At 41.2% G+C, this 27,910-nt stretch overlaps 1 protein-coding gene across 4 annotated transcripts in view; it reads left to right on the plus strand.

Annotated features, from left to right (window-relative positions):
* Positions 1–27,910, plus strand: part of RBKS (ribokinase) — a 111,160-nt gene that overhangs the window by 18,367 nt on the left and 64,883 nt on the right. For all 4 annotated transcript variants that reach the window (XM_018055492.1, XM_018055490.1, XM_018055491.1 and 1 more), the window contains exon 2: positions 14,992–15,124. In XM_018055492.1, the coding sequence (XP_017910981.1) occupies positions 14,992–15,124 (133 nt within the window). The remainder of the gene's footprint in view (positions 1–14,991; positions 15,125–27,910) is intronic.

Consider the following 27,910-nt stretch of genomic DNA (forward strand, 5'->3'; position numbering starts at 1 on the left):
AATTCACACAATTCAGTAGCATATATATATATAAACAGACAACTAAAAATTGGCCAGAAGTTCTGAATAGACATTTTTCCAAAGACCTATAGATGATCCACAGGTACATGAAAAGATGCTCAGTCACTAATGATGATCACTAATCATGAAGAAAATGCAAATCAAAAGCACAGTGTATTATTATCTCACACCTGTTAGAGTGGCCATTATCAAAAAGACAAGCAATAAGCATTGGAGAAAAGGGAACCATTGTGCACTGTCAGTGGGAATGTAAATTGGTGCAGCCACTCTGAAAAACTGAATGGAGGTTCCTCAAAAAATTAAAAATAGAACTAACAACCTAAGGGCCCATAGATGTATTAAAGAAAATGTGGTTATACATATATACAATGGGATATTATTCAGCCATAAGAAAAAACTTAAAATTTGCAACAATATAAAAGGTCAGTTTTCATTCCAATCCCAAAGAAAGGCAATGCCAAAGAATGCTCAAACTACCACACAATTGCACTCATCTCACATGCTAGTAAAGTAATGCTCAAAATTCTCCAAGCCAGGCTTCAGCAATACATGAACCGTGAACTTCCTGATATTCAACTGGTTTTAGAAAAGGCAGAGGAACCAGAGATCAAATTGCCAACATCCGCTGGATCATGGAAAAAGCAAGAGAGTTCCAGAAAAACATCTGTTTCTGTTTTATTGACTATGCCAAAGTCTTTGACTGTGTGGATCACAAGAAACTGTGGAAAATTCTGAAAGAGATGGGAATACCAGACCACCTGACCTGCCTCTTGAGAAACCTATATGCGGGTCAGGAAGCAACAGTTAGAACTAGACATGGAACAACAGACTGGTTCCAAATAGGAAAAGGAGTACATCAAGGCTGTATATTGTCACCCTGCTTCTTTAACGTCTCTGCAGAGTACATCATGAGAAATGCTGGACTGGAAGAAACACAAGCTGGAATCAAGATTGCTGGGAGAAATATCAATAACCTCAGATATGCAGATGATACGACTCTTATGGCAGAAAGTGAAGAGGAGCTAAAAAGCCTCTTGATGAAAGTGAAAGTGGAGAGTGAAAAACTTGGCTTCAAGCCGAAGATTCAGAAAACAAAGATCATGGTATCTGGTCCCATCACTTCATGGGAAATAGATGGGGAAACAGTGTCAGACTTTATTTTGAGGGGCTCCAAAATCACTGCAGATTGTGACTGCAGCCATGAAATTAAAAGACGCTTACTCCTTGGAAGGAAAGTTATGACCAACCTAGATAGCATATTCAAAAGCAGAGACATGACTTTGCCAACAAAGGTCTGTCTAGTCAAGGCTATGGTTTTTCCCATGGTCATGTATGGATGTGAGAGTTGGACTGTGAAGAAAGCTGAGTGCCGAAGAATTGATGCTTTAGAACTGTGGTGATGGAGAAGACTCTTGAGAGTCCGTTGGACTGCAAGGAGATCAGCCCTGGGATTTCTTTGGAAGGAATGATGCTAAAGCTGAAACTCCAGTACTTTGGCCACCTCATGCGAGAGTTCACTCATTGGAAAAGACTCTGATTGGGAGGGAATCTGGGAGGGATTGGGGGCAGGAGGAGAAGGGGATGACAGAGGATGAGATGGCTGGATGGCATCACTGACTCGATGGATGTGAGTCTGAGGGAACTCTGGGAGTTGGTGATGGACAGGGAGGCCTGGCGTGCTGCAATTCATGGGGTCGCCAAGAGTTGGACACAACTGAGCAACTGAACTGAACTGAAATAGATAATCACTTATACGAGGGATCGTTAAAAAAATTTTTTTAATTTAAAAACTAAGCTCATAGATACAAAGAATTGACTATTGGTTGCCAGAGGTGGGGTTCAGGGGTGAACAAAACAGGTATGGGCTCAAAAGGAGCAAACTGCCCATTATAAAAAAGTTCTAAGTATGTAGTGTAACAGGGTGACTATAATAAATAATACTACATTGCTAAGAGAGTAGTTTTTTTAAGTTTTCATTTTAAAAAATTGAAAGTTGATTGTGAAAAAAAGTAGTATTGAGTGGTTTAAAGACATGGCAGTGGATTTCTAAGTCTGGAATTATAATATAGGCTCATCCACCTAACAGCTGGGCCTCCCAGGTGGCACTAGTGGTAAAGAACCCACCTGCCAGTGCAGGAGTCCTAGGAGACGATAAAGAATGGTGCCTTAGCGGTAAAGAATCTGCCTTCAGTGCAGGAGCCCCAGGAGACATGGGTTCAATCCTTGGGTTGGGAAGATGCCCTGGAGAAGGAAATGGCAACCCACTCCAGTATTCTTGCCCAGAGAATCCCATGGACAGAGGAGTGTGGAGAGCTCCAGTCCATAGCCTCTCAAAGAGTCAGACACGAATGAAGTGACTTACCATACACACCAGCAGATGGCAAGAAGCAGCCTACAGGTAATTACAATGGTGGTGACAGAAGTCATTTTGAAATTTAAAATGTACTATAATTAACTGGCAAAATAGAAAATAAAATATTGGTTTTATAGTTATTTGTCACTATCATACTTTGCTTGTCTTCTTCAAAGAATTAACACATTTTCATCAGGAACTTTAATAAATGCTTTGGCCTCAATAGCTCTTTTCCTCATCCTACATACCTTTCTGCTATCCTATCTTGTCCAGTACCCCATCACTGATCTCTCATATACACATATATGTATTTCTCCTGCCCTCTCCTCATACAACTTGTAGTTCCAAAATTAGCTCATTCTGCACCTACCTATTCAAGCTTTTCTTCTTTCTCCAGGACTTTTCTCAGCTGGGAGTAAGGAGGTGTGTGTGTCTGTCTGTCTGTGTGTGTGCTCAGTCGCATTAGTGTCCGACTCTTTGCAACTCTGGACTGTAGCCCACCAGGCTCCTCTGTCCAAGGGTTTCTCCAGGCAATAATACTGGAGTGGGTTGCCATCCCCTCCTCCAGGGGATCTTCCGGACCCAGGGATCAAGCCTGCATCTCTTAAGTCTCTGGCATTCGCAGGTGGGTTCTTTACCACCAGCACCACCTGGCAAGCCATATATATGTGTGTGTATGTATATATGTATGTATGTATATGTGTGTGTATATATACATACATGTGTATATATATACACACATGTGTATATATATACATCAGTCAGTTCAGTCGCTCAGTCGTGTCCAACTCTTTGCGACCCCATGAAGCGCAGCATGCCAGGCCTCCCTGTCCATCACGAACCCCCAGAGTTCACTCACACGTCCATCGAGTCAGTGATGCCATCCAGCCATCTCATCCTCTGTCGTCCCCTTCTCCTCCTGCCCCCAATCCCTCCCTGAATCAGTCTTCTCCAATGAGTCAGCTGTTCGCATGAGGTGGCCAAAGTACTAGAGCTTCAGCTTCAGCATCATTGCTTCCAAAGAAATCCCAGGGCTGATCTCCTTCAGAATGGACTGGTTGGATCTCCTTGCAGTCCAAGGGACTCTCAAGAGTCTTCTCCAACACCACAGTTCTAAAGCATCAATTCTTCGCCACTCAGCTTTCTTCACAGTCCAACTCTCACATCCATACATGACCAGTGGAAAAACCATAGCCTTGACTAGACGGACCTTTGTTGGCAAAGTAATGTCTCTGCTTTTCAATATGCTATCCAGGTTGGTCATAACTTTTCTTCCAAGGAGTAAGCATCTTTTAATTTCATGGCTGCAATGATTTTGGAGCCCAAGAAAATAAAGTCTGACACTATTTCCACTGTTTCCCCATCTATTTCCCATGAAGTGATGGGACCAGATGCCATGATCTTTGTTTTCTGAATGTTGAACTTGAAGCCAAGTTTTTCACTCTCCACTTTCACTTTCATCAAGAGGCTTTTTAGTTCCTCTTCACTTTCTGCCATAAGGGTGGTGTCATCTGCATATCTGAGGTTATTGATACATATGTATGTGTATATATATATATTCAAAAGGAATAGTTGGCATTAGCTGGTACTTAAAAGTTTTTAATACTTGGACCTATGTGCCTCTCCTGGTGCCTTCTGTACTCGGTCGTCTATTGGAAGAGGACTCAATTTACATTGGAAGAACTATCTAAGCACCTTTTAAGGTACAGACCATTCATTCAAAAATATTTACTTCAGGCCATATTAGAATAACAAACACTAGACTTATCTTACCACTATAAACCACTAGAAAATAGGACAGAACATGTGAAGCAACTGTTTCTGATACTGGACAAACAGGAGTATTATCCAGAAGACTAAGGAAACAAATAGGGTGAGCCTTGGAAGCATGTTACCGACCATGGCACAAAGAGGAGGAGTTCAAGGAAAGCATGGTGGCATTTTCTCATGAGCTGAGAAAACTGAGTTTATAATTTAGGAAGACTACAGTGGCTAGAATTTATGGCAACACATACTGGGAAGTAGGAAATTAACCAGAGAAAGGTCCAGAAATCTGCATAGGAGTCCCTTTGATTCTATTACTAAATGCTCAATGGACATACATAGAAACTCCACAAAACTGGGGACTTCCTTGATGGTCTAGTGGCTAAGACACTGTGCTCCCAATGCAGGGAGCCCAGGTTTGATCACCAATCAGGGAACTAGATCCCACACGTCCCAACTAAGGATGCTGTGTGACACAACTAAAACCTGGCACAGCCAAATAAATAAACGTTTTAAAAAAATGAAATGCCACAAAACTGGGCTCCTACTGGAAAGCTCTAAACTGAACATGTCCCAGAGATTATACAGGAATGGGAGGTGTTGACTTCTGTCCAGCCAGAGACATTGTTGAACCCCTGGAGCATTCAGTAGAGACCCAGTAAGGACCATTTATAGGATTTAGTAAAAAGGGTCAACTTGTCCTGAAGTAAAGGCTACTCTATACTCACGGTAACAGCTCTTAAAAACAATCCTCAAAGGATCAAACAGACTCACAACTTAGCTGCCTGAAAAAACAAAATTCAACCCTTTGGAAAAATACAAGAAAATTAAGATACTCATTGATATAATAGTTGCAAAGTTCATCATTCACTAAAAAGTCACTGGCATGCAAAGGATCAAGAAACTGATCCATCAGTTCAGTTCAGTCACTCAGTCGTCTCCAACTCTTTGCAACCCGATGAATCATAGCACGCCAGGCCTCCCTGTCCATCACCATCTCCCGGAGTTCACTCAAACTCACGTTCACTTTACTAGCGTGTGCTGCTGCTGCTAAGTCACTTCAGTCGTGTCCGACTCTGTACGACCCCATAGACGGCAGCCCACCAGGCTCCCCCATCCCTGGGATTCTCCAGGCAAAAACACTGGAGTGGGTTGCCATTTCCTTCTCCAGTGCATGAAAGTGGAAAGTGAAAGTGAAGTTGCTCAGTCATATTCAACACTCAGTGACCCCATGGACTGCAGATGAGTGCAATTGTGCAGTAGTTTGAGCATTCTTTGGCATTGCCTTTCTTAGGGATTGGAATGAAAACTGACCTTTTCCAGTCCTGTGGCCACTGCTGAGTTTTCCAAATTTGCTGGCATATTGAGTCCACCACTTTCACAGCATCATCTCAGGATTTGAAATAGCTTGACTGGAATTCCATCACCTCCACTTGCTTTGTTTGTAGTGATGCTTTCTAAGGCCCACTTGACTTCACATTCCAGGATGTCTGGCTCTAGGTGGGTGATCACACTATCGTGATTATCTTGGTCGTGAAGATCTTTTTTGTACAGTTCTTCTGTGTATTCTTGCCACCTCTTCTTAATATCTTCTGCTTCTGTTAGGTCCATACCATTTCTGTCCTTTATCGAGCCCATCTTTGCATGAAATGTTCCCTTGGTATCTCTAATTTTCTTAAGAGATCTCTAGTCTTTCCCATTCTGTTGTTTTCGTCTATTTCTTTGCATTCTTTCATATCTCTTCTTGTTATTCTTTGGAACTCTGCATTCAGATGCTTATATCTTTCCTTTTCTCCTTTGCTTTTTGCTTCTCTTCTTTTCACAGCTATTTGTAAGGCCTCCCCAGACAGCCATTTTGCTTTTTTGCATTTCTTTTCCATGGGGATGGTCTTGATCCCTGTCTCCTGTACAATGTCACCAACCTCAGTCCATAGTTCATCAGGCACTCTATCTATCAGATCTAGTCCCTTAAATCTATTTCTCACTTCCACTGTATAAGGGATTTGATTTAGGTCAGTGTTATCCATAACCAAGAAAAAAAAGTCAAACCAACACAGAAACAACAAGGATAATGGAATTAGCAGAAAAGGATTTTAAAAGGGCCCTTATAAATATGCTCAGTGATTTAAAGAGGAACATGAATATAGTGAGGAGAAAAGTGGAAGATGTATAAAGGAAGCAAATGGAGGTTTAAGAAATGAAAGATGCAATATCTAAAACGAAAAATTCACTGGAGGGGTTTATCAGCAGAGTAGACATTACAGAAGAAAGGATCACTGTGCTCAAAGACAGAAAAGAGATTATCTAAACTGAAGCATAGAGGGGGAAAAACTGACTGAGCAAAATGCACAAAGCTTCTGTGATGTGAGACAAGCAGTGTATCATGCATGTAAATGGAATCTAAGAAGAAAAACAAAGTGGGAGAGGCACAAAAAATATTTGAAGAAATAATGACTGAATTTTTTTCAAATGTTATAAAAAATATAAACACATAGATCTAAGAATTTCAATGAACCCCAAGAAGAATAAACAATATAAACCATAGCAAAGGACACTGTGTAATCAAATTCCTGCAAACCAATTATAAACAGAAACTCCTGAAAGTATCCAGAGGGAAAAATACACATTACATAAGGGGAACAAAAATTGATTGCAGACTTCTTGTGGGAAACAATACAAACCAGAAAAAAAAAAAAAAATGAAATTTTTCAAGTACTGGAAAAATAAACTGTCAACATAAAATTCTATATCCTTCAAATATGATGGGGAAATAAAGACAAAAACAATAGCCAAGAGAATTTCTTAGTAGAAACCTGCACTACAGTAAATACCGAAGGACGTTCTTTAGGGGAAACTAAAATAATACTGGATGGAAATTCAGATGCACTCAAAGGCAGGAAAAGCCCCAGAAGTGGTAAATCTTTGGGTAAATGCAAAGAGTTATTTTCTTCATTTCTTAATTTCTTTAATAGGCAGTTGACAATTTAAATAAAAATAACAATACTGTAAGGTTTATATCATATCAAAGTATAATGTATGCCAATAATAGCACAAAGGTTAAGAAAGGGGAAATGTAAATTACATTTAGAAGTAAAGTAGTTTAGTAACATTGGGAAATAAACCAAGTTAAAGTGCATATTGTAAACCTTAGATCAGTCACTTTTAAAAAAAATAGAAAAAAAGAGTCAATAACACATCACTGTTACTCCCTCAATCGTGTCCGACTCTTTGCGACTCCATGGACTGTAGCCCACCAGGTTCCTCTGTCCATGGAATTCTCCAGGCAAGAATACTGGAGTGGGTTGCCATTTCCTTCTCCAGAGGGTCTTGCCAACCCAGGGACTGAACTCAAGTCTTCTGTGTCTCCTGCATTGGCACGTGGGTTCTTTACCACTGAGCCGCCTGGGAAGTATAGTGAAGATGAAAGAGTACAATTAAGATCCAAACAGTCCATTCTAAAGGATATCAGTCCTGGGTGTTCTTTGGAAGGACTGATTCTAAAGCTGAAACTCCAGTACTTTGGCCACCTCATGCGAAGAGTTGACTCACTGGAAAAGACTCTGATGCTGGGAGGGATTGAGGGTAGGAGGAGAAGGGGACGACCGAGGATGAGATGGCTGGATGGCATCACTGACTCGATGGACGTGAGTCTGAGTGAACTCCGGGAGTTGGTGATGGACAGGGAGGCTTGGCGTGCTGCGATTCATGGGGTCGCAAAGAGTCAGACGCAACTGAACTGAACTGAACTGAATCCTGAAGAAACTGGGACAAGAGGACAGAAGTGAGTGCTGTAATGTTGGGCAGTGGTGTTGCTATGAAGAAAATTGCTGGGAAGCAGTTCTCCATAAATGTTTTCACGTTGCTGTGCGATCAGGACTTTCTGAGAAAGTCTGTTGGCACTTGGATTAAAGAATGTTTTTGAATGCCAAACAAAGCCTAAAAGTCAGAGACCTCTGGAGAGATTTAGACTTTTCCTTGGATACATTTATTTACATTCTTGGGGTTATAAACCTAGAGACCTCCCCCTCCTTTCTCCTAAGATGATTGGTTTACACTGCAGAGTAAAGGTCAGTAGGTTATGCTCTTCTTCCCCATCCCTCCCTCCCACCCTCGCTCTCTGCCCATCCCACCCTAGAGGGCAGGAGGAGCAGCAGCTGTGGCGGTGGTTCTGCCTCAACTCCCAAAATTCATTATTTAAAGGTTTCTTTCATCACCTCACCCCACGGGGGATTGGTACACAGAGAACTAACACAGTTATGAGTAATTAAAAGCCTGGATCTGGTTCAAAAACTTAGTGCTTCTTGTCAGAATGAATGAATGAATACTTCACAAAAATTCAGTTAGGTACAGGTATCTCACCTGTAAGGTGGTCTGGGAAGGACATGGAAGACCATAATATGCTAAAGCTTTACTGACTCTTCCAATGACTAGCATGCTTTTTCACACATAAGCAAAATTTAAATAAATAAGGGTCAAGTATATGACATGCTGAAAGGCTAGCCACTTCTGACTAGAAAATTGTTTATCTATATTGATTCAAGAGTAGCTGTATCTTCAGACAAAATGACTTTTTAGCCACAGGCTTGTTTAGCCAGGAGAAGAGTTAGAAATGGAAATCAGTTAAGACGCATTTAAAGCCTAATTCATGTTTCATTTCCTTAAATAAATCTTAAGTGTATGTCTGCAAATGTAGGGTTAGGCTCCACAAAATGAAGTTTTAGTTTCAAGGCTAAGTTCTTTTTACAAGGGTAGAAATAGCTGTCACCAGCTTGGTTTGGGAATTACTCTTATGCTTATAAATGTGACATACACAAATGCTGAGAAGAATAGATATGGGTGAAAAATACAGGCTGTAGGAATAATAAATGAGCATAATGAATGTTAACTGGGTAAAAGCGAATGGTACAACCCCCTGTTACAGGGGTGTACCATGTGTCAGAAGCTTGCAGCCTGAAAGAAGAAAGGATGGAATTCAAAAGCCAAAAAGCAGCACATCCTTTGACTTTTGGCTGGAGTCAGTATCAGTGTGACCTCTATGGTCAAAACGCTTCTCATCCCTGTTTCACCAGGTCATTCCTTCCTTCAGTATGAATCATCTGTGAGAATCTTTAACAGGGACGTCATTGTCAAGAAGTTAAAAGCAATTGATAAGTTGTTCTGATAATACCTGTCAGTGAAATAACTCAGAGTACAAAACCCAGGCATTTAAGGAGTTGACAAGTATTATTAAACCTGTTTTGCAAGAGAAGAATCTGGTTCAAAGAGGGAAAAGCTGTCAAAGGTAATGCAGTCTGTAAGTGGCTTAGGCCTCCTGCCTTGTACAACCAAGCTCTAACCGAATGGCCTCTCATGGCCCAGGAGACTGGGGGGCCACCTCTAAACATTTATTGGTTCTTCCTTCTGTCCAAATTTGAAATATCATGACATTTTAAAACTACAGATTTGTTTTAAATTCAAATATATTTCTTGTAACTGGTTTTCTCCTTCATTCAGAAGTTTATAGAAGTGAAGTCGCTCAGTCGTGTCCAACTCTTTGCGACCCCATAGACTGTAGCGTACCAGGCTCCTCTGTCCATGGGATTTTCCAGGCAACAGTACTGGAGTGGATTGCCATTTCCTTCTCCAGGGGATCTTCCCAACCCAGGGCTCGAACCCAGGTCTCCCGCATTGTAGACAGACGCTTCACCATCTGAGCCACCAGGGAAGTCCTATTTAAAAATTTCAATGGTAGCAACAGTGTATTTCTACCAGTGTGTGCTCAGTCGTGTCCAACTCTGTGACTCTGTGGACTGTAGCCTGCCAGGCTGCTCTGCCCATGGAATTCTCTAGGCAAGAATACTGGAGTGGGTTGCCATTTCCTCCTCCAGAGAATATTCCCCATCCAGGAATTGAACCCCAGTCTCCTACATTGGCAGGCAGATTATTTACCACTGAGCAACCTGGGATGCCCATATTTCTACCAATACTACTTCCTTTTTTTTTTTTTTTCCTTTGAGTACTTGAGTACAGTCTTTGACACCCTACTGAGAGCTCATGTTTGAATTGGAAAGAATCATGGTGATGCTTTCATACAGAGGACAGTGCGTTGTGCAGGTTCTTTCATGAACCTGCCCTTAATTGCATGGCTTTAATAAAAGATAGAAAAATATAATTCAAAGTAAATAGGATCTTTTAATTCAGAAATTCTTCTGCCCATTGGTAACTAATTTTCTAGTTGCTCTCCAGTCCACTTTCTACTCTTTAACTCATTCACTTTTAAAGAATAATAAATCAGCAATAAACTGCCTTAATCTGGGTTCAGCGAAAGCAGATCAATAAGACAAAGGCTTGAGTGCACATCCGCTATGCTGGACTATAATCCAGGAAGCAAGAGCCAGAGAAAGTGAAGCCAAGAAGCCTAAGCGTCTATACCAAGATATTTGACGTATTTTAACAGATTTCTCTGTCCTGCAGGACAGCCCAGAACAGAAACAGAAACCCTGAAATGGTGAGAGAGTCGCCCAAGGCAAGGTTCTGTTAGGTTGCACCTGCAAGAAGCCAACTGGTGCTGGGATGCAGGGAGGCCAGATAAACCTGAAATAGTTACAAGTGGCTTCCCATAAAACACAAAGATATTCTTGGTACATACATTTCCATGTACTTTTGCTCCGCACTCCCATCTTCCTCATGGATATCTGTCATTAACATTTCATTTTCTATACACTTGCATATCATATGAGGATATATACATAGTATCTTTTTCCTTTTAAGAAACATGAAGCAGGTTATACTAATCTTATTCTGTAACATGTTTTTTTCACTCCTCTGTTATTTGCATCATGGTTAGATTTTATCTTATTGTCAGCAAGCTGATTTTACCCTGTAGGAAGTTCATTGGAAAACAGTGATTTAACATTTGTTGAGTTAATGTCTGAATGTAAAAATGATAGTTACAGTTCTTGCTTATATTAATAGAAAAGGAATGCTGCTGATATTGGGAATGCAGTGGACAAGGTCTTGTAAAACATGGAATTGTTATTGCCAGACAATTGAACAGTCATCCCAGCCTCCTCTTCCGCATTTGTCAACACCTCCACATCTTCAAATAAGAAGAAACAAAGGATGCCATACAAGGGAGACATGGAAAAGAGATGTAGGAGAGGAAATAATCACCTTCCCTCTACCTTTCTCAGTTCGACTGAGACCCCTGTAATGAAAGGCAGATTAGCAAAAGGAAAACAGAACATGTAACATGTATCCCTCAGATATACATGGGAGATATCCAGGGGAAGAAATTAATCCACAAGGTGACTTAGAATTTGGGATAAATAACGTCTTAATAGGGAAGGGAGAGGGGAGTGTTAAGTCTCTTCATTGTTTTTAGTCTACATCATGTCTGACTCTTTTGCGACCCCATGGACTGTAGGACACCAGGCTCCTCTGTCCATGGAATTTTCCAGGCAAGAATACTGGAGTTGGTTGCCATTTCCTCCTCCAGGGGATCTTCATGGACCAGGGATAAAACCCACATCTCCTGCATTGACAGGTGTATTCTTTACCATTGAGCCACCTGGGAAGCCTGGTAGAACCCTTAGGGAAGAGTAAATGATTTTTAGGACAGACTTATGGCAGTCCTGGGTGTTCATTGGAAGGACTGATGTTGAAGCTGAAACTCCAATACTTTGGCCACCTGATGTGAAGAGCTGACTCATTTGAAAAGACCCTGATGCTGGGAAAGATTGAGGGCAGGAGGAGAAGGAGACGACAGAGGATAAGATGGTTGGATGGCATCACCTACTCAATTGACATGGGTTTGGGTGGACTCCAGGAGTTGGTGATGGACAGGGAAGCCTGGTGTGCTGCGGTTCATGGGGTCGCAAAGAGTCGGACACGACTGAACTGAACTGATGGCTCTTAGGAAAATAGGTGAGAGGTGTGATAGTCTGCAAGAAACGCTGTCTAGGCATGGTATTGACTTCTCTTCTCCTTGCCTGTGACAAGAGTCCATCCCATCTGGTTGATCAAACTCCAGGAAGGGAATTGATGGCAGCTGAGTTCCTATAGGCAGATAAGGGAGTTCAGAGCAAACGTCTCCCTGCATCTGCTGGTTTTCAAGTGCCTGCAACTCCAGATAATATGCCAAAGCAGCACATTTTGCAGTGGCATGTCCTCAACTCCTACAGTCATATTTTGGGGTGGCATGTTCTGCTGCCCTTCAGAGACAAGAGGAGACTCTTACAAACATTCATCCAGTCAGCAAATGGGGATAAGATGGTACAGACATTATTCCCTGTTCTCGTGCTGGAAAAGGCGACAACTGAGGGGAGGAAGAGATAAGAGTAGAACAGAGATGCAGACAGGAAAGAAAATAGTAGCATTCCAAAGGAGTGAGAAATTTAAGTGATGGCTAAATCAGTACAGTGCTTGTGTTAATATAAGTTGTTTAGAAATGAGTTTAAATCTCAGCCATCTGCTCCCACGTCAAACACATACACGCTGTACCCTTGACTTCACTCCTCCCCCACAAACACGTACATCCCAATAATAATCTGGTGATATGTTTTTCATGATTTCCCACAGTTGATAATAAAAAATACACTTAATTCAAACCAATGAATTGTGACCCAGATCTAAGTATAGATATAGTGGAAGTCATAAGTTTCTTTAGTGACAGTCTTACTAATTAAGTTATTTCGGCCTGTTTTTAGCCACATTGGATACTTTTTTCTTTTTAAGGTTGTTATGAATGTTGTTTGTAGCAGCATCAATAAGCCAAGAATTCACACAGTTACTCAATCACACAGATTACTCATCATTGCCTGTTCATAACAGAATCCTAAAGTGCTTAAGATTTCTGATGCAAATCAAACTCTCATCATCACTTGTCATTGCTAAATTAAATGACAGGATAATAACATTACATTAAGAGCATTTTTCTCTTGATTGAGTACCTTTTTCAGAAGTGAACCTTGTAGATGTATATTTTTTCCATCGGTACTATAAATGCATTTAGAATCCAAGATAAAAATAGAATTGAAAAGGGGAGGAGTAGAGTGGGATGTTTTCAAATTATTGATGAGTCTCTTTTGAACCTCAAATAACCATATTTGACAGGGCATTGCTAGGGAACCGAGCAATGTTTTAGCCCAATTTATTGAGACTTTTATAACTTCATAAGGGAGGTTCACAGGTCAAACTTGGTTTTTATTGACATGATCATGTGTTCCTGGCATCAGTCATATGTCATCCCATTGCAAATAGGCTGTTAGGGACCTGTAATAACTGGCACTGTTCTGTTACTCTAATACAGTAAGATACTGTCTTCTGTTAGATTGCAGCCTATGTGGGAAATGAATATAAATTTCTAACCTGCTAAAGCAGAGTAGGTTCTCAGTTGACTTATTGTGGACTTATCTCTTGGCCTTTCTTTCTTATCTAAAGCTAGTTAATGCCTGCTATCTCTCTGCCGGCTCCAGGCCCTAGTGGTAAAGGATCCACCTGCTAATGTAGGAGACTCAGGTTCAATCCCTGGGTTGGAAAGATCCCCTGGAAGAGAGCATGGCAACCCACTCCAATATTCTTGCCTGGAGAACCCCATGGACAAAGGAGCCTGTTGGACTACGGTCCATAGGGTCGCAAAGAGTTGGACATGACTAAAGTGACCTAGCACACACACACACACACAGCCCTTGGCCCAGTTCTTTGTGGCCAGTTGAGCAGTCCTCATGCCGTTGGAGTCCATCTTCTCCACTTGCCCCTATACCCAGAACTCTTTCTCCTTTTAAAGTTGTCTATTCTTCAAAGGTACTGTTTCCTCACACCTTACATCTTTAATGTTATCCTGCTACTGCTAAGTCACTTCAGTCGTGTCCGACTCTGTGTGACCCCACAGATGGCAGCCCACCAGGCTCCCCCGTCCCTGGGATTCTCCAGGCAAGAACACTGGCGTGAGTTGCCATTTCCTTCTCCAAATGTTATCCTAGAGAAAGTCTTTTACTCTTTCTGCCTCACTTAATACTATTCTCACTAGGCAGTAACATGTCAGTAAAAATCCTTAGCACGTGGAGAGGTCAGTGAAGGTACAAACTGAGAAAAGATTGGCTTTGAGTTGACAATAATTGAATCTGGGTGATAGGTACATGGGGCTAGGGGAAGTCACTATGACATTTTCTATAGTTTTATGTTTGGAATTTTCTATAGTAAAAATTGTAAACTACGATCTTTAGAATCCTTTTTTTTTTTTTTTTTGATTAATGCTCTTTTTGAGTCAGTGCATGAAATGGATGGTATACAAGATGGACTAGGACTAAAACCTAATCCTGCCATCTAAATACCCTACTTCCACCCCACCCCCAAGGAAACAAATAAGATTTGCAACTTCCCTCTTCCCTTTAGGTCCTGCACATGGTTACCAGAATTATAGCACACTTCCTCCTTCTTGCAAGTGACTAGATAAACCTGTACAGAACACATTAACTTGGTCCCATTTATTAAGTCCCACTGTGAATAAAGTTCTGTGCTGGGCATTGGGAAGGGAGAATATGAAGTTACTTCCCTCTTAGAGTTCCCCAAGAAGGAAAACAGAGGCACCCATGAACAACCCTGATGCAGTACAGACTCTAAGAGTTGTGCTCTCAAGTAGAACTACAGCAGTATGAGAGCGAGGAATTTTGTCAAACAGATGACTTCTTGATAGTGATACAAACTACTGAATATTATCTTCAAGGAAAAGAGAATCTTTCTTGCCCCTGCTTGCAGTTCTGGCTGCTAAGACCAGGGCTCCATCAGATAAAGTTCCCTCTGTCTTCTGAAAAACTCAAATTGACTGCAGTTTCCAATGTGCTTTTCCCCCCTCTTTTTCTTTTAAATTATAGCCTTACTTCTCGTCTGCCAAAAACTGGAGAAACCATCCATGGACATAAGTTTTTTATTGGCTTTGGAGGGAAAGGTGCCAACCAGTGTGTCCAAGCCGCTAGGCTTGGAGCAAAGACATCCATGGTGTGCAAGGTAAGCATAAAGTAGAGTGAAGAGGGTTCTAGAGGCAAGAACCTGGTTAAGACATGAGCTCGTGTTTTTAATAAACTATTTAAAGTGAGCAATTCAGTGGCATTTAGTGTATTCACAGTGTTATATAACCACCATATCTATCTAGTTCCAGAACATTTCCATCATTTCAAAGTAAAACTCCTTACCCATTAAGCAGTTTCTCCCCATTCCCCCTCCTCTCAGCCCCTGGCAACCACCAATCTGCCTTCTGTCTCTATGGATTTATCTATTCTGGATATTTCCTATAAATGGAATCATATGATATGTGACATTTTGTGTCTGGCTTCTTTTACTGAGCATAATGTTTTCAAGGTTCATCTACCTTATAGCATGTATCAGTACTTTTATTCCTTTTGTGGCTGAATAATATTCCATTGTATATACCAGTTTGTTTATCCATGTATCTGTTGATGGGCTGTTCCCACCTTTTGGCTATTGTGAACATTGCTGCTATAAACAAGTACATGTACATGCATGTTTAAGTATCTGTATGAGCCTTTGAGAGGCTCATTGTTTTTAAAGATTTAAATAGGAGAGAGTAATCTTCCTTGTCCTTTGTATTAGTTTCTACCTCACTGAATCCTCGGGGAAGTAGAAGTCCTCAAATAACTTAATGCTGCATTCCCTGAATTTAACAGGTTTATAACTGGAGTGTGAGAAGTGAGGGCAATTAGTCTACTCTGATGGGTTCCTGTGGTCCAGCTTCTAAACAACAGCATGAATCATCTTGTTTTTAGCAAGTTTCACTCCAGCAGCATGGCTTTTGGAAACTTGGTCTAATAACTGGTGGTTTCCTCACCTCTAAACTGTTTCCTTCTAATGCTGTGTCTCAGATCAGAAAGGAATCTGGGCCTTAATGAACTGCACATAACTGATCTTTAGTTCTGTTTTCAGGTATGTTAAGAAAAGACATGTAAAATAGGAAAATCCTGTTTCTATCCATTCTACTGAAATTATTTGAAAATAAAACAAAATTGGCTGCCAAAGTTTCAATTTTTGCATCTTTAATGAAATTTTAAGATGCTAGCATTATTAGTATAATGGGAAAAATCATTTATTTGCTTTAGGAAAGCTAGCTAGGGTCTGCACAGAAGAGGATAAGAAAAACATGAGAAATTTAAAAGAATAATTTCTCTCCTGTGAGCTGGGTAGATTTTACCAAAATTTCTCTGAAATGTCATTTCCCATTGTATACAGCACTTTTCTCTCCACAGGAGTCTTTAAATGATGTATAAACTATACAATTATCACTTCATCTGCTAAGGAACTGTATCCTTATTCTAATTGATGATATAATTCTCACCTGGCTATTTGGTCAAAAACATCACATGAAGCACAAAATTCAAATTAAGAAACCTTCACTTGCTAAGGTTGAACTCTTAATATTTTTAAAATATCAATTAGCAATGAATTATTGATGACCTATTATGTGCTAAGAATTATGGGACTGGGAGAAGGAGCTGATTAAAAGTATTAGGCCTGACCCATCCTATACCTGATTAGAAATGGGGATTTGGGGAACAATCAGATGGTGCAGACCTCAAGTGGGGCTTGGGAAATGAAAAGAGGATGGTATCATTTCCTGGCTGGGAAACCTGGACAGAGAATTAGTACTGGTATTGGAAGCAAGGCACCAAAAATGGGTGCCCTGGGCAGAGGGGAGTCCCCTAGAGTTGGAGATGTGAAAGGAGAATTTAGAGAACCCCCTGTTGGGAGCTTTATAAAAGCTATTCCTATAGCCCGTTAAAGTGAAAAATGGATGTCCCCTGCAATCTCATCCAACTCAACAATTTTGAAGTTGGTTTTATTTTAGGTCTGTTGGACATGAGGCAAAGAGAAATGCAAAATAGAAATATTTGAATTATGGAATTGAACTTGGGAAATGAATCATGAAACCGCAGGAGTGGAGGTGAGCAGAATAGAAGACAGAGGGCTGTATTTTGGGAAATGCTCCAGTAAGGAGGTTGATTACACAGCTGTGCTGTTTGTTTTATTCTGGTCCGTGTGTGATGGTTATGTGAGCACCTGTACAATTCTGAAAGTGCTTTATGTCTACAATGCCTGATCTAGTCGTCTGTGGTTTAGCCCCACAGTGAAATTTACCCTGATTATCTGTACTGAAAGGACATGGAAACATGGCCTCATCTAAAACCTGTACAAGTTTGCTTTGCTTAGACACCCTGAGGGACCTTTAGATATAGATTTATTTAAGCTTAAACAAATTGCATCGTATTCTTAGACTTCTTAAAATTAAATATTTTTGTAATAAGGGTTATTGTTAACCATTAATCATAATATTTCATTCAATTGTGAGGTATATTTTTATTGAGCAAATTAAATTCCAAGTAGAAAACAAAAATCATTAAATTACTCAAGATAAAAATGAACAGATTAAGCAAAAGAAAAACAGGTAGAAAATGTTTTATGGCTTTCTTAGCAACATTAACCTATCTACTACTGCCTTGCAACAAGCGCAGAGTCGAGCTCTGATGAAGGAGCACTGTTTGATGACACAGGTACAACATCTTACACTGCGCTCGGGAGAAATGTCTGTCAGCTGTGATGAGGGCTGCTAAACAAGGTTCCATCCACATGTGTACAGTGATACGTGTGTAAAGAAGTTAAGAGCTGTGCAGTCAGTACTCAGCTGAGTCATGGGCCAAGGTCATGGTCCAAGGATAATTGGAGGTGATGTTTTGACATTAAAAATTCAGGCAGATACAGACAATGAAGGTCTACTTGGCAGGGCAAAGAGCCTGTTAGGACACATTGCATCGGACCTCACCCGAATTAAGTATTTCCTCCTCCTCCATTCCACTGAAGCCAAATGTTAGAAGGAAGTTATTTCTAAATATCAAAAACCGGCAGCTTAGGAGGACCATGATAGCATAAACAGCTCAAGGTTCAGTGACCCAGCATGAGCCCAGGGGTATAAAGAAGCCATGAGCAGGACAGCCCACACAGCAAATCAGCAAACTGGGAGGACCTTCACAGAATTACCTGGTCTTGCCTCCTTCACACAATGGGATAAACAGTCATCTATTTTCTTTTCAGAATGGTCAGATTCATATGCACACTACTATATTTAAAATAGATAACCAACAAGGACCTACTGTGCAGCACAGGGAACTCTGCTTAATATTCTGTAATAACCTAAATGGGAAAAGAATTTGAAGAATAGATACATGTATGTGTATACACTGAACCACTTTGCTGTACACCTGAAACTAACACATTTTTAATATAAATTTATTTATTTTAATTGGAGGCTAATTACTTTACAATATTGTATTGGTTTTGCCATATATCAACATGAATCCGCCACAGGTGTACACGTGTTCCCAATCCTGAACCCCCCTCCCACCTCCCTCCCCATACCATCCCTCTGGGTCATCCCAGTGCACCAGCCCCGAGCATCCTGTATCATGCATTGAGCCTGGTCTGGCGATTCATTTCACATATGATATTATACATGTTTCAAGGCCATTCTCCCAAATCATGCCACCCTAGCCCTCTCCCACAGAACATCAATGGTGCTCCAATATAAATTTTTTTTTTAATTTTTTAAAGGCATAAAAGTCTGTGACAGAGGCAGTATGTTAGAGCAGTTCTACTCAAAATCTGGTCCTCAGGGCAAACTGTCACTGATCAGGACAGTACAGAAACTTGAGAGTAAGCATTTAGGAGCATTTTCAGCAATCTGAAGGTAACTTTATAGCTGCTGAATATAACAATAATAAATTAGGCCTTGTATTTTGTATGACTCATTTTTATTTTACTGTTATATTTTAAAAATTATTAGTCTATAATGTATAGTAAATGAAAAAAAGGAAAAAAAAAAAACCAGAAACCTGATCCTTCACCACAAAAAACTTGAAAAGCAATGTATCCATCATGTTAGCCATAAAAGTACCCTTCTAACTGTTAGATCATGTGCTAAGTTACTTCAGTCATGTCCACCTCTTTGCGACCCTATGGATTGTAGCCCACCAGGCTCCTCTGTCCATGGGATTCTCAGGGCAAGAATACTGGAGTGGGTAGCCATGCCCTCCTCCAGGGGGTCTTCTGACCCAGGGATCAAACCTGAGTCTCTTACATAAGTCTTTGGCATTGGCAGGTGGGTTCTTTCCCACTAGTGCCACCTGGGAAGCCCTCTATGTTAGATTACTATGGGACAATCCACTGATCGTGCATTGAGATTTTAATCTTCAAAGATCAAAAACTAGTCACCAGGCCTTTAGAGACAATATACATAATGAAGTGAAATCTCTTTTCTGAACTCTGTTGAAAGATGACTGGCTAAAACTAGTTGGCTGTATTGATAGAAATGCATGTTCAAACACTAGGATCCTATGATCCTAACCAATATGCCTCATACAGGAAGAATGGAAGAAACAGTTGGATTATCACAAACCCACCACCACTCTCAGCAGCAGCTGGTGGTCCAGTGGTTAAGATCCTGCATTTCCACTGTAGCGGCTTGAGTTCAATCCCTGGTTGGGGAACTAAGTTCTCACATGCTACTCGGTATGGCCAAAATATTAAATTAAAACCTATTCCTGCTTTATTGACTATGCCAAAGCCTTTGACTGTGTGGATCACAATAAACTGTGGAAAATTCTGAAAGAGATGGGAATACCAGACCACCTAACCTGCCTCTTGAGAAACCTGTATGCAGGTCAGGAAGCAACAGTTAGAACTGGACATGGAACAACAGACTGGTTCCAAATAGGAAAAGGAGTACGTCAAGGCTGTATATTGTCACCCTGCTTATTTAACTTCTATGCAGAGTACATCATGAGAAACGCTGGACTGGAAGAAACACAAGCTGGAATCAAGATTGCCGGAAGAAATATCAATAACCTCAGATATGCAGATGACACCACCGTTATGGCAGAAAGTGAAGAGGAGCTAAAAAGCCTCTTGCTGAAAGTGAAAGAGGAGAGTGAAAAAGTTGGCTTAAAGCGCAACATTCAGAAAATGAAGATCATGGCATCCGGTCCCATCACTTCATGGGAAATAGATGGGGAAACAGTAGAAACAGTGTCAGACTAATCTTTTGGGCTCCAAAATCACTGCAGATGGTGACTGCAGCCATGAAATTAAAAGACGCTTACTCCTTGGAAGAAAAGTTATGACCAACCTAGATAGCATATTCAAAACCAGAGACATTACTTTGCCAAATAAGGTCCGCCTAGTCAAGGCTATGGTTTTTCCTGTGGTCATGTATGGATGTGAGAGTTGGACTGTGAAGAAGGCTGAGCACCGAAAAATTGATGCTTTTGAACTGTGGTGTTGGAGAAGACTCTTGAGAGTCCCTTGGACTGCAAGGACATCCAACCAGTCCATTCTAAAGGAGATCAACCCTGGGATTTCTTTGGAAGGAATGATGCTAAAGCTGAAGCTCCAGTACTTTGGCCACCTCATGCGAAGAGTTGACTCGTTGGAAAAGACTCTGATGCTGGGAGGGATTGGGGGCAGGAGGAGAAGGGGATGACCGAGCATGAGATGGCTGGATGGCATCACCGACTCGATGGACATGAGTCTGAGTGAACTCTAAGAGATGGTGATGGACAGGGAGGCCTGGCTGGGGTCGCAAAGAGTCGGGCACGACTGAGCGACTGAACTGAACTGAACCACCACTCTCAGATAAGCAGGCCTGATAATGGAGATTGAAACATTAACTTTGCACGTTAAAAGCCGTCATTCAGTAAGGTAAACACCCATTTATCTAGGATTTAAACAAGCAGACAGCATAAACTGGAATTTTATGTATTCTTCTTTCATCTTTTATGATAAAGCCACAAATGACAAGTTATAAAATTACCATAAAATTACCATAAAATTCCTCCAAATAAAGCAACTGCTGAGTTTTGTTATGTGACAACAAATGTAGCTTATAGTCTCTTCAATGTGCTGTTTGTTCATTGTGACCCTCAGGCACTGAAAAGCCACAAAATCTCTTGAATCACAAAGATTAAATTATGTTCAGCTTAGATTTACTGTTAATTGTATCTTCATGTCTTCTAACTTTGAAACCCAGGAACCTGTTTTAATACATGTGATCATTTTTTTAGCAGTATGTATCATTTGATGTGTCCTGGGTATGCTATCTTGGTCCCCTGTTTCATTTACCTCAAGTATATGTTGATGGGTGGAATTACTAGATATTTTCTGCCACTCAAGGATTCCAAGCAGCGCATCATTCCTCACGCATTTGACAATGTTGGTTATCATGACCTAACTAACTGCAGTTACTCTCCTCAGCACTGGACATAGTTCTGGACTGTGGAAGCCGCTGAGTGGTTCTCCCTCGATGCAGACAGATCTTTCCAGTCTTTGGAGTGAAGGAAGCACCTCGGTGCCCTCAGCATGAGGAACTGCTCTTGTTCCCAACACAATCCAGCCCTTTATTTTTCCACGATCCTAATTCACATCTCTCCACGGCCGCACTGTCCACTACACTAGCCACTGGCCACATGTGGCTATTTATATTTCAACGTAATTCAAGTGAAATTTAAAATTGAGTTCTTCATCAGAAAGAGAAAAACAAATATCGTATATTAACACTTATATATGGAATCTAGAAAGATGGCACTGATGAACCTATTTACAGGGCAGCAATGGAGAGGCAGACACAAGAGAACAGACTTCTGGACACAGGGGGACAGAAGGTAGGAAGGAAGGGCTGGGACAAATGGAGAGCGTAGCATGGAAACATAAACACTAACATTTGTAAAGTAGATAGCCAGTGGGAATTTGCTGTATGACTCAGGAAACTCAAACCAGGGCCCTGTGACAAACTAGTGGGGTAGGATGGGGAGGGAGGCTCGAGAGGGATTGGATGTCTATATACCTATAGCTGATCCATTTTGAGGTATGGCAGAAACCAACACAATATTGTAATTATCCTTCAATTAAAAATTAAAAAAAAATTGAGTTCCTCAGTCATGCTGGCTACATTTTCAAGTGTCTATATTGGGCAGCACAGATATAGAACATTTCATGATTGCACAAAGTTCCATTCTACAATGTTCAGGTAGGGCTGAAACCTGGGATTTCCTGAAGAGCATCTGGGGTTCCATAAGTTGCCTTGGCTTATGTGTGAGTGATTGTCCCTAGTTGCTGCTGACTTGGCTTCTTTCACCTGCAATAGCTACCTCTCACCTCACACAGGCTACCTCAGACTAGGTGGTTTTCCCAGAGTCTTTCTTCCCAAAAGTATTTCACTGCTGCAATCAGAAGAATGTGAGGGGACCTTCAAGAAAGCTGTTCTAAGCAAAACCTTGGCTAGAAGCTTTCTGTAGCCATAACCAGCATAGTCTGGATGCCTATAAGTCATGTCCCTTTAAGGATGATAAGCTAGATTCAAGGAAAATGAACAGACAATTAAGGTGATCAAATACTTACAAAACACCTTTAGTGGACAGGACTGGGGGAGGGATAAATATATGCTAAGCTAGAGTCTCCAGTAAGCTTTTAGGAAGACTACACTTTAAGACTGTTTGGGCGAACATGATAAGATGGTATTCAATTAAGTGTTTAATTATACGGTATCCATGAAGAATGCTGTAGGAGTTCTGGAAATGAAAGAAATAACAAGGGCTAGAATCGAGAAGGTAAGCCTTAAGTTGATGCTTGAAAAACAGGTGAGGTTTGATTAGGTAGAGGAGAGACGAAAGGACTTCTTAGTTCTTGTAAGTAGAAGGCAAGGAAATAGGCATAAATATATTGTACTCACAGCATGTTTTTAATACAAACACTGACCATTCAAGTTAGGAGAGCCTCTACTGACCACTCTGAAAAACAGAAATCCTACTATTTTGCCAACTATGAGTTTCAGAGAAATAGAAGCAAAGGCGAGCAAGCCTGGGCCACATCAAAAATCAGTCTGGAGTCAGCAAACACAAGCCAAAGAAAGCTTTCGGATTTTACAGTACCTTGATGCCAGTGTTGGATCCTAATGGGCCCCTTGCCCCCAGCAGATTCTGCAGGTCCCTTCAGGCTCCCACTGAGCTGACTTCCCAATGGAAACCAAGCAAGACCATGCTCCCCCTCTTCATTTCCACTCAGACACAGCTTTCTGGACACTCTCCCAGCTCTAACCATGTAACCAGCAGCCTTGACTGGAGGCCACACATTGCAATCACCTGGGGACCTTGCCACTGTCCCACCTGCCACAGGGGCTGATTTAATTGGTCTGGGGTGTAACCTGGGCATCCTCAGGCTGAGAAATCTTGGTTTCCTACCTGCCTGAGATAACTCATACAAGTCCCACCTTACAGCCTGGCTCAGGTGGAACAGTTTACAGTAAACTGTAAAGCATTTTAATTAGGATAATAGCAGAACTGAAATTCAGTTCCAGATGCCCTGATTCTCACAAGCGCCATTTTGCCTCATGGCCACATTTAAAGTTTCCACACATTTGACAGCCAAAGTGTGAAGGGAAAATGGGAAAACCTCCAACAATACCCATGAGGATTCCTTTGTAACTGTCGTTATTCCAGGAGCCTTGCCCTTGTAGCATTCACGGTGGTTTTCAAGGTACTTTCACTTAGCTCTCAGTGGTGGGCAATGAATGACTCCTTTACTTGGCTTCTATTCCTCTGACTTCTGATTCAGTTCAGTTCAGTCACTCAGTCATGTCTGACTCTTTGTGACCCCGTGGACTGCAGCATGCCAGGCTGCCCTGTTCATCACCAACTCCCAGACTTTACTCAAACTCATGTTCATCCAGTCAGTGATGCCATCCAACCACCTCATCCTCTGTTGTCTGCCAGGGGCCAGCGTGAGGAACTCTGCCCATGGCAAAGGTCATGAGGAAGGAGGCTTGGCAAACGCGAAGGCGTGATCAAGCCTCAGGAAACCCCCTGTTCCCGAGCATCTACCCCAAAACCAGAGTCTGTTTTATGCTCTCACCTATACCTCTGACTTTACGGGGGGCTCTCCCCCATAACCATTTCTCTCGGAGAAGGAGTAAACGTGCAGCTCCAAGGCAATAAAAATTCCTGGGCATGACAAGAGTGTTTCAGCTTACGGATTCCTCTGAAGGTTATCTAGCCCGCCTGTATAGGTTCGTCCGGCCACATGTGATTGTTTACAGCCTCCCAACCTGACAGGTACAAGATGTTTTAGACTTACTAAAGGCAAATTCTTTTGGGGAGTTGGAAATTATTAGTATAGTGGGTTGGTTAGGAATTATATTGGTGAAGGGTTTTTCATTTGTTGTGCCAATGATTGCTGCTAATTCCCTGCCCTGGGTGTGACAAGGGTGTCTCAGGTCAAACCTCTCTGCTGACAGACTAGCTTGTGTGACAGGATTATCCATACTCCTGCCACATGATTGTTTACTACTTCTTAACCATAAACAGCACAGAGAGTTTTGGAGTATTTTTAAAGTCTTAATTAACATAGGGCTTTTCTCATTGTTGAGTCAATGATTGCCGCCAGGCCTCCATATCCTTAGGCACCTGGGAATATATTAATCAATGTATTTGGAATATAGAAAAGGAAATATAGTAGTTTTAAGGTTATCAATACTAGACTTTGAGTTAATGAATTTTCTCTTTTGTAATAGATCACTGTACTTTGTTATTAATCACTGTGTCCTTGCTATGTAAAAATGTAACTTTATCACTATCTTAAGACTAAATAGATCTTAAGGGGAACATTGGTGAAAGGATTTTCATTTGTTGAGCTGATGTTTGCTGCTAAATCTCCATGTTCCCTGCCCTTGTAATGAATATAACTAGCATATAGAAGAAATAACTATTAACCTTTAAGCATATAGGAGAAATAAGTATTAACCTTTAAGATTAATCATGTTAACCTTGGGTTAAATAAATTCCTTTCTTGATCGTAACTCACTACACCCTCATCCTATAGGAATGCAACTTTATTTGGAGGGTGGTGCCTGTTTTAAGAAAAAACACCCTTGGAAAAAATACGTTTTTGGGTTATCAGAAAGAAAGGATCATAAAATGTCAGCAGGTCTCATGGCTAGAAGATGATGTAAAATCCCTAAGACCTTTTTATGTGAAGCACCTGATTTTGATAAAGGTCAGGACTGCTGACCCCCACATGACTCTGTACTCATCCCTATGTGTAACAAAAGGTATATAAGCAAACCCAAAAATAAAGACATTGGATCAGTTTCCGGAAAGACTCCCTCATGTCATTCTTTTCTGCTCCCCGTTTTTCTGGCTGAATTCCCATCTGGAGCGTGGGTGCTCACCACGTCTAGTTACTTGCCCTGGTTTTCAAGCCCACGCAAGAAGGAGCCCAAGGAGGGGCACCTTCCAATATTCAAGTGGCACCGGTGGCCCAACATAGATGGTGCAAATTCCTTGTCTTGGAATTTTATTGGTATCCCACATAAACCAAGTTATTCAGCCTCTTTTTCTCTCCTACTATTTTCTGGCCAAATTCCCATCTGGTGCATGGGTACCCACCAAGCCTATTAATTTTGCCTGGGCTTCTAAGATCGGACCGGGGGGGCCTCAGTGCCTCCTCTCCTTCGGGAGAACGGGAAGACGCCTGCGGCCTACGTAGGTGGTGATTGGTAATCCATGTGAATCAAGTTATTCAGCCTCTTTTACTCTAATTTTCTAATCCCTCTCTATCTTTAATCAAATAAGTTATTTCCAAGGACGCCCACTCCGTCCCCACCTTCGAATTCCCTGGATCCACCGGGACTGGACCCCAGCAGTTGTCCCCTTCTCCTCCTGCCTTTAATCTTTCCCAGCATCAGGGTCTTTTCCAACGAGTCAGTTCTTCACATCAGGTGGCCGAAGTATTGGAGTTTCAGCTTCAACATTAGTCCTTCCAGTGAATATTCAGGGTTCATTTCCTTTAGGATTGACTGGTTTGATCTCTTTGCAGTCCAAGGGACTCTCAAGAGTCTTCTCCAACACTACAGTTCAAAAGATTCAATTCTTTGGCACTCAGCCTTCTTTATAGTCCAACTCTCACATCCATACATGACTACTGGAAAAACCATAGCTTTGACTAGACAGACCTTTGTTGGCAAAGTAATGTCTCTGCTTTTTAATATGCTGTCTAGGTTGGTCATAGCTTTTTTTCCAAGTAGCAAGAGTCTTTTAACTTCATGGCTGTAGTCATCATCTTGCAGTGATTTTGGAGCCCCAAAAAATAAAGTCTGTCATTGTTTCCATTGTTTCCCCATCAATTTGCCATGAAGTGATGGGACCAGATTCCATGATCTTCATTTTCTGAATGTTGAGCTTGAAGCCAACTCTTTCACTCTCCTCTTTCACTTTCATCAAGAGCTTATTCAGTTCTTCACTTTCTGCCATAAGGGTGGTGTCATCTGCATATCTGAGGTTATTCATATTTCTCCCAGCAAGCTTGATTCCAGCTTGTACTTCATCCAGCCCAACATTTCACATGATGTACTCTGCATATAAGTTAAATAAGCAGGGTTACAATATACAGGCTTGATGCGTTCTTTTCCCAATTTGGAACCAGTCTGTTGTTCCATGTCTGGTTCTAACTGTTGCTTCTTGACCTGCATACAGATTTCTCAGGAGGCATGTAAGGTGGTCTGGTATTCCCATCTCTTGAAGAATTTTCACAGTTTGTTGCAATCCACACAGTCAAAGGCTTTGGCATAGTCAATAAAGCAGAAATAGATGTTCTTCTGTAACTCTTGCTTTTTCAGTGATCCAACAGATGTTGGCAATTTGATCTCTGGTTCCTCTGACTTTTCTAAATCCAGCTTGAACATCTGAAAGTTCACGGTTCACATACTGTTGAAGCCTGGCTTGTAGAATTTTGAGCATTACTTTACTGGCATGTGAGATGAGTGCAATTATGCAGTAGTTTGAACATTCTTTGGCATTGCCTTTCTTTGGGATTGGAATGAAAACTGACCTTTTCCAGTCCTGTGGCCACTGCTGAGTTTTCCAAATTTACTGGTATATTGAGTGCAGCATTTTAACACCATCACCTTTTAGGATTTGAAATAGCTCACCTGGAATTCCATCACCTCCACTAGCTTTGTTTGTAGTGATGCTTCCTAAGGCCCACTTGACTTCTCATTCCAGGATGTCTGGCTCTAGGTGAGTGATCACACCATCATGGTTATCTGGGTCATGAAGATCTTTTTTGTATAGTTCTTTGTGTATTCTTTCCACCTCTTCTTAATATCTTCTGCTTCTGTTAGGTCCATACCATTTCTGTCCTTTATTGTGCTCATCTTTGCATGAACTCTTCCTTGGTATCTCTAATTTTCTTGAAGAGATCTCTAGTCTTTCCTAGTCTGTTGTTTTCCTCTATTTGTTTGCACTGATCACTGAGGAAGGCTTTGTTATATCTCCATGCTCTTCTTTGGAACTCTGCATTCAAATGGGTATATCTGTCCTTTTCTCCTTTGCTTTTAGCTTCTCTTCTTTTCTCAGCTATTTGTAAGGTCTCCTCAGACAACCATTTTGCCTTTTTGCATTTCTTTTCCTTGGGATGGTCTTGATCACTGTCTCCTGTACAATGTCATGAACCTCCATCCATAGTTCTTCAGGCACTCTATCAGATCTAATCCCTTGAATCTATTTGTCACTTCTACTGTATGATCGGAAGGGATTTGATTAAGGTCATACCTGAATGGTCTAGTGGTTTTCCCCACTTTCTTCAATTTAAGTCTGAATTTGGCAATAAGGAGTTCATGATCTGAGCCACAGTCAGCTTCTGCTCTTGTTTCTCCTGACTGTATAGAGCTTCTCCATCTTCAGC

This window comes from Capra hircus, chromosome 11 (genome assembly GCF_001704415.2).
Source record: "Capra hircus breed San Clemente chromosome 11, ASM170441v1, whole genome shotgun sequence".
Classification (NCBI taxonomy): Eukaryota; Metazoa; Chordata; class Mammalia; order Artiodactyla; family Bovidae; genus Capra; species Capra hircus.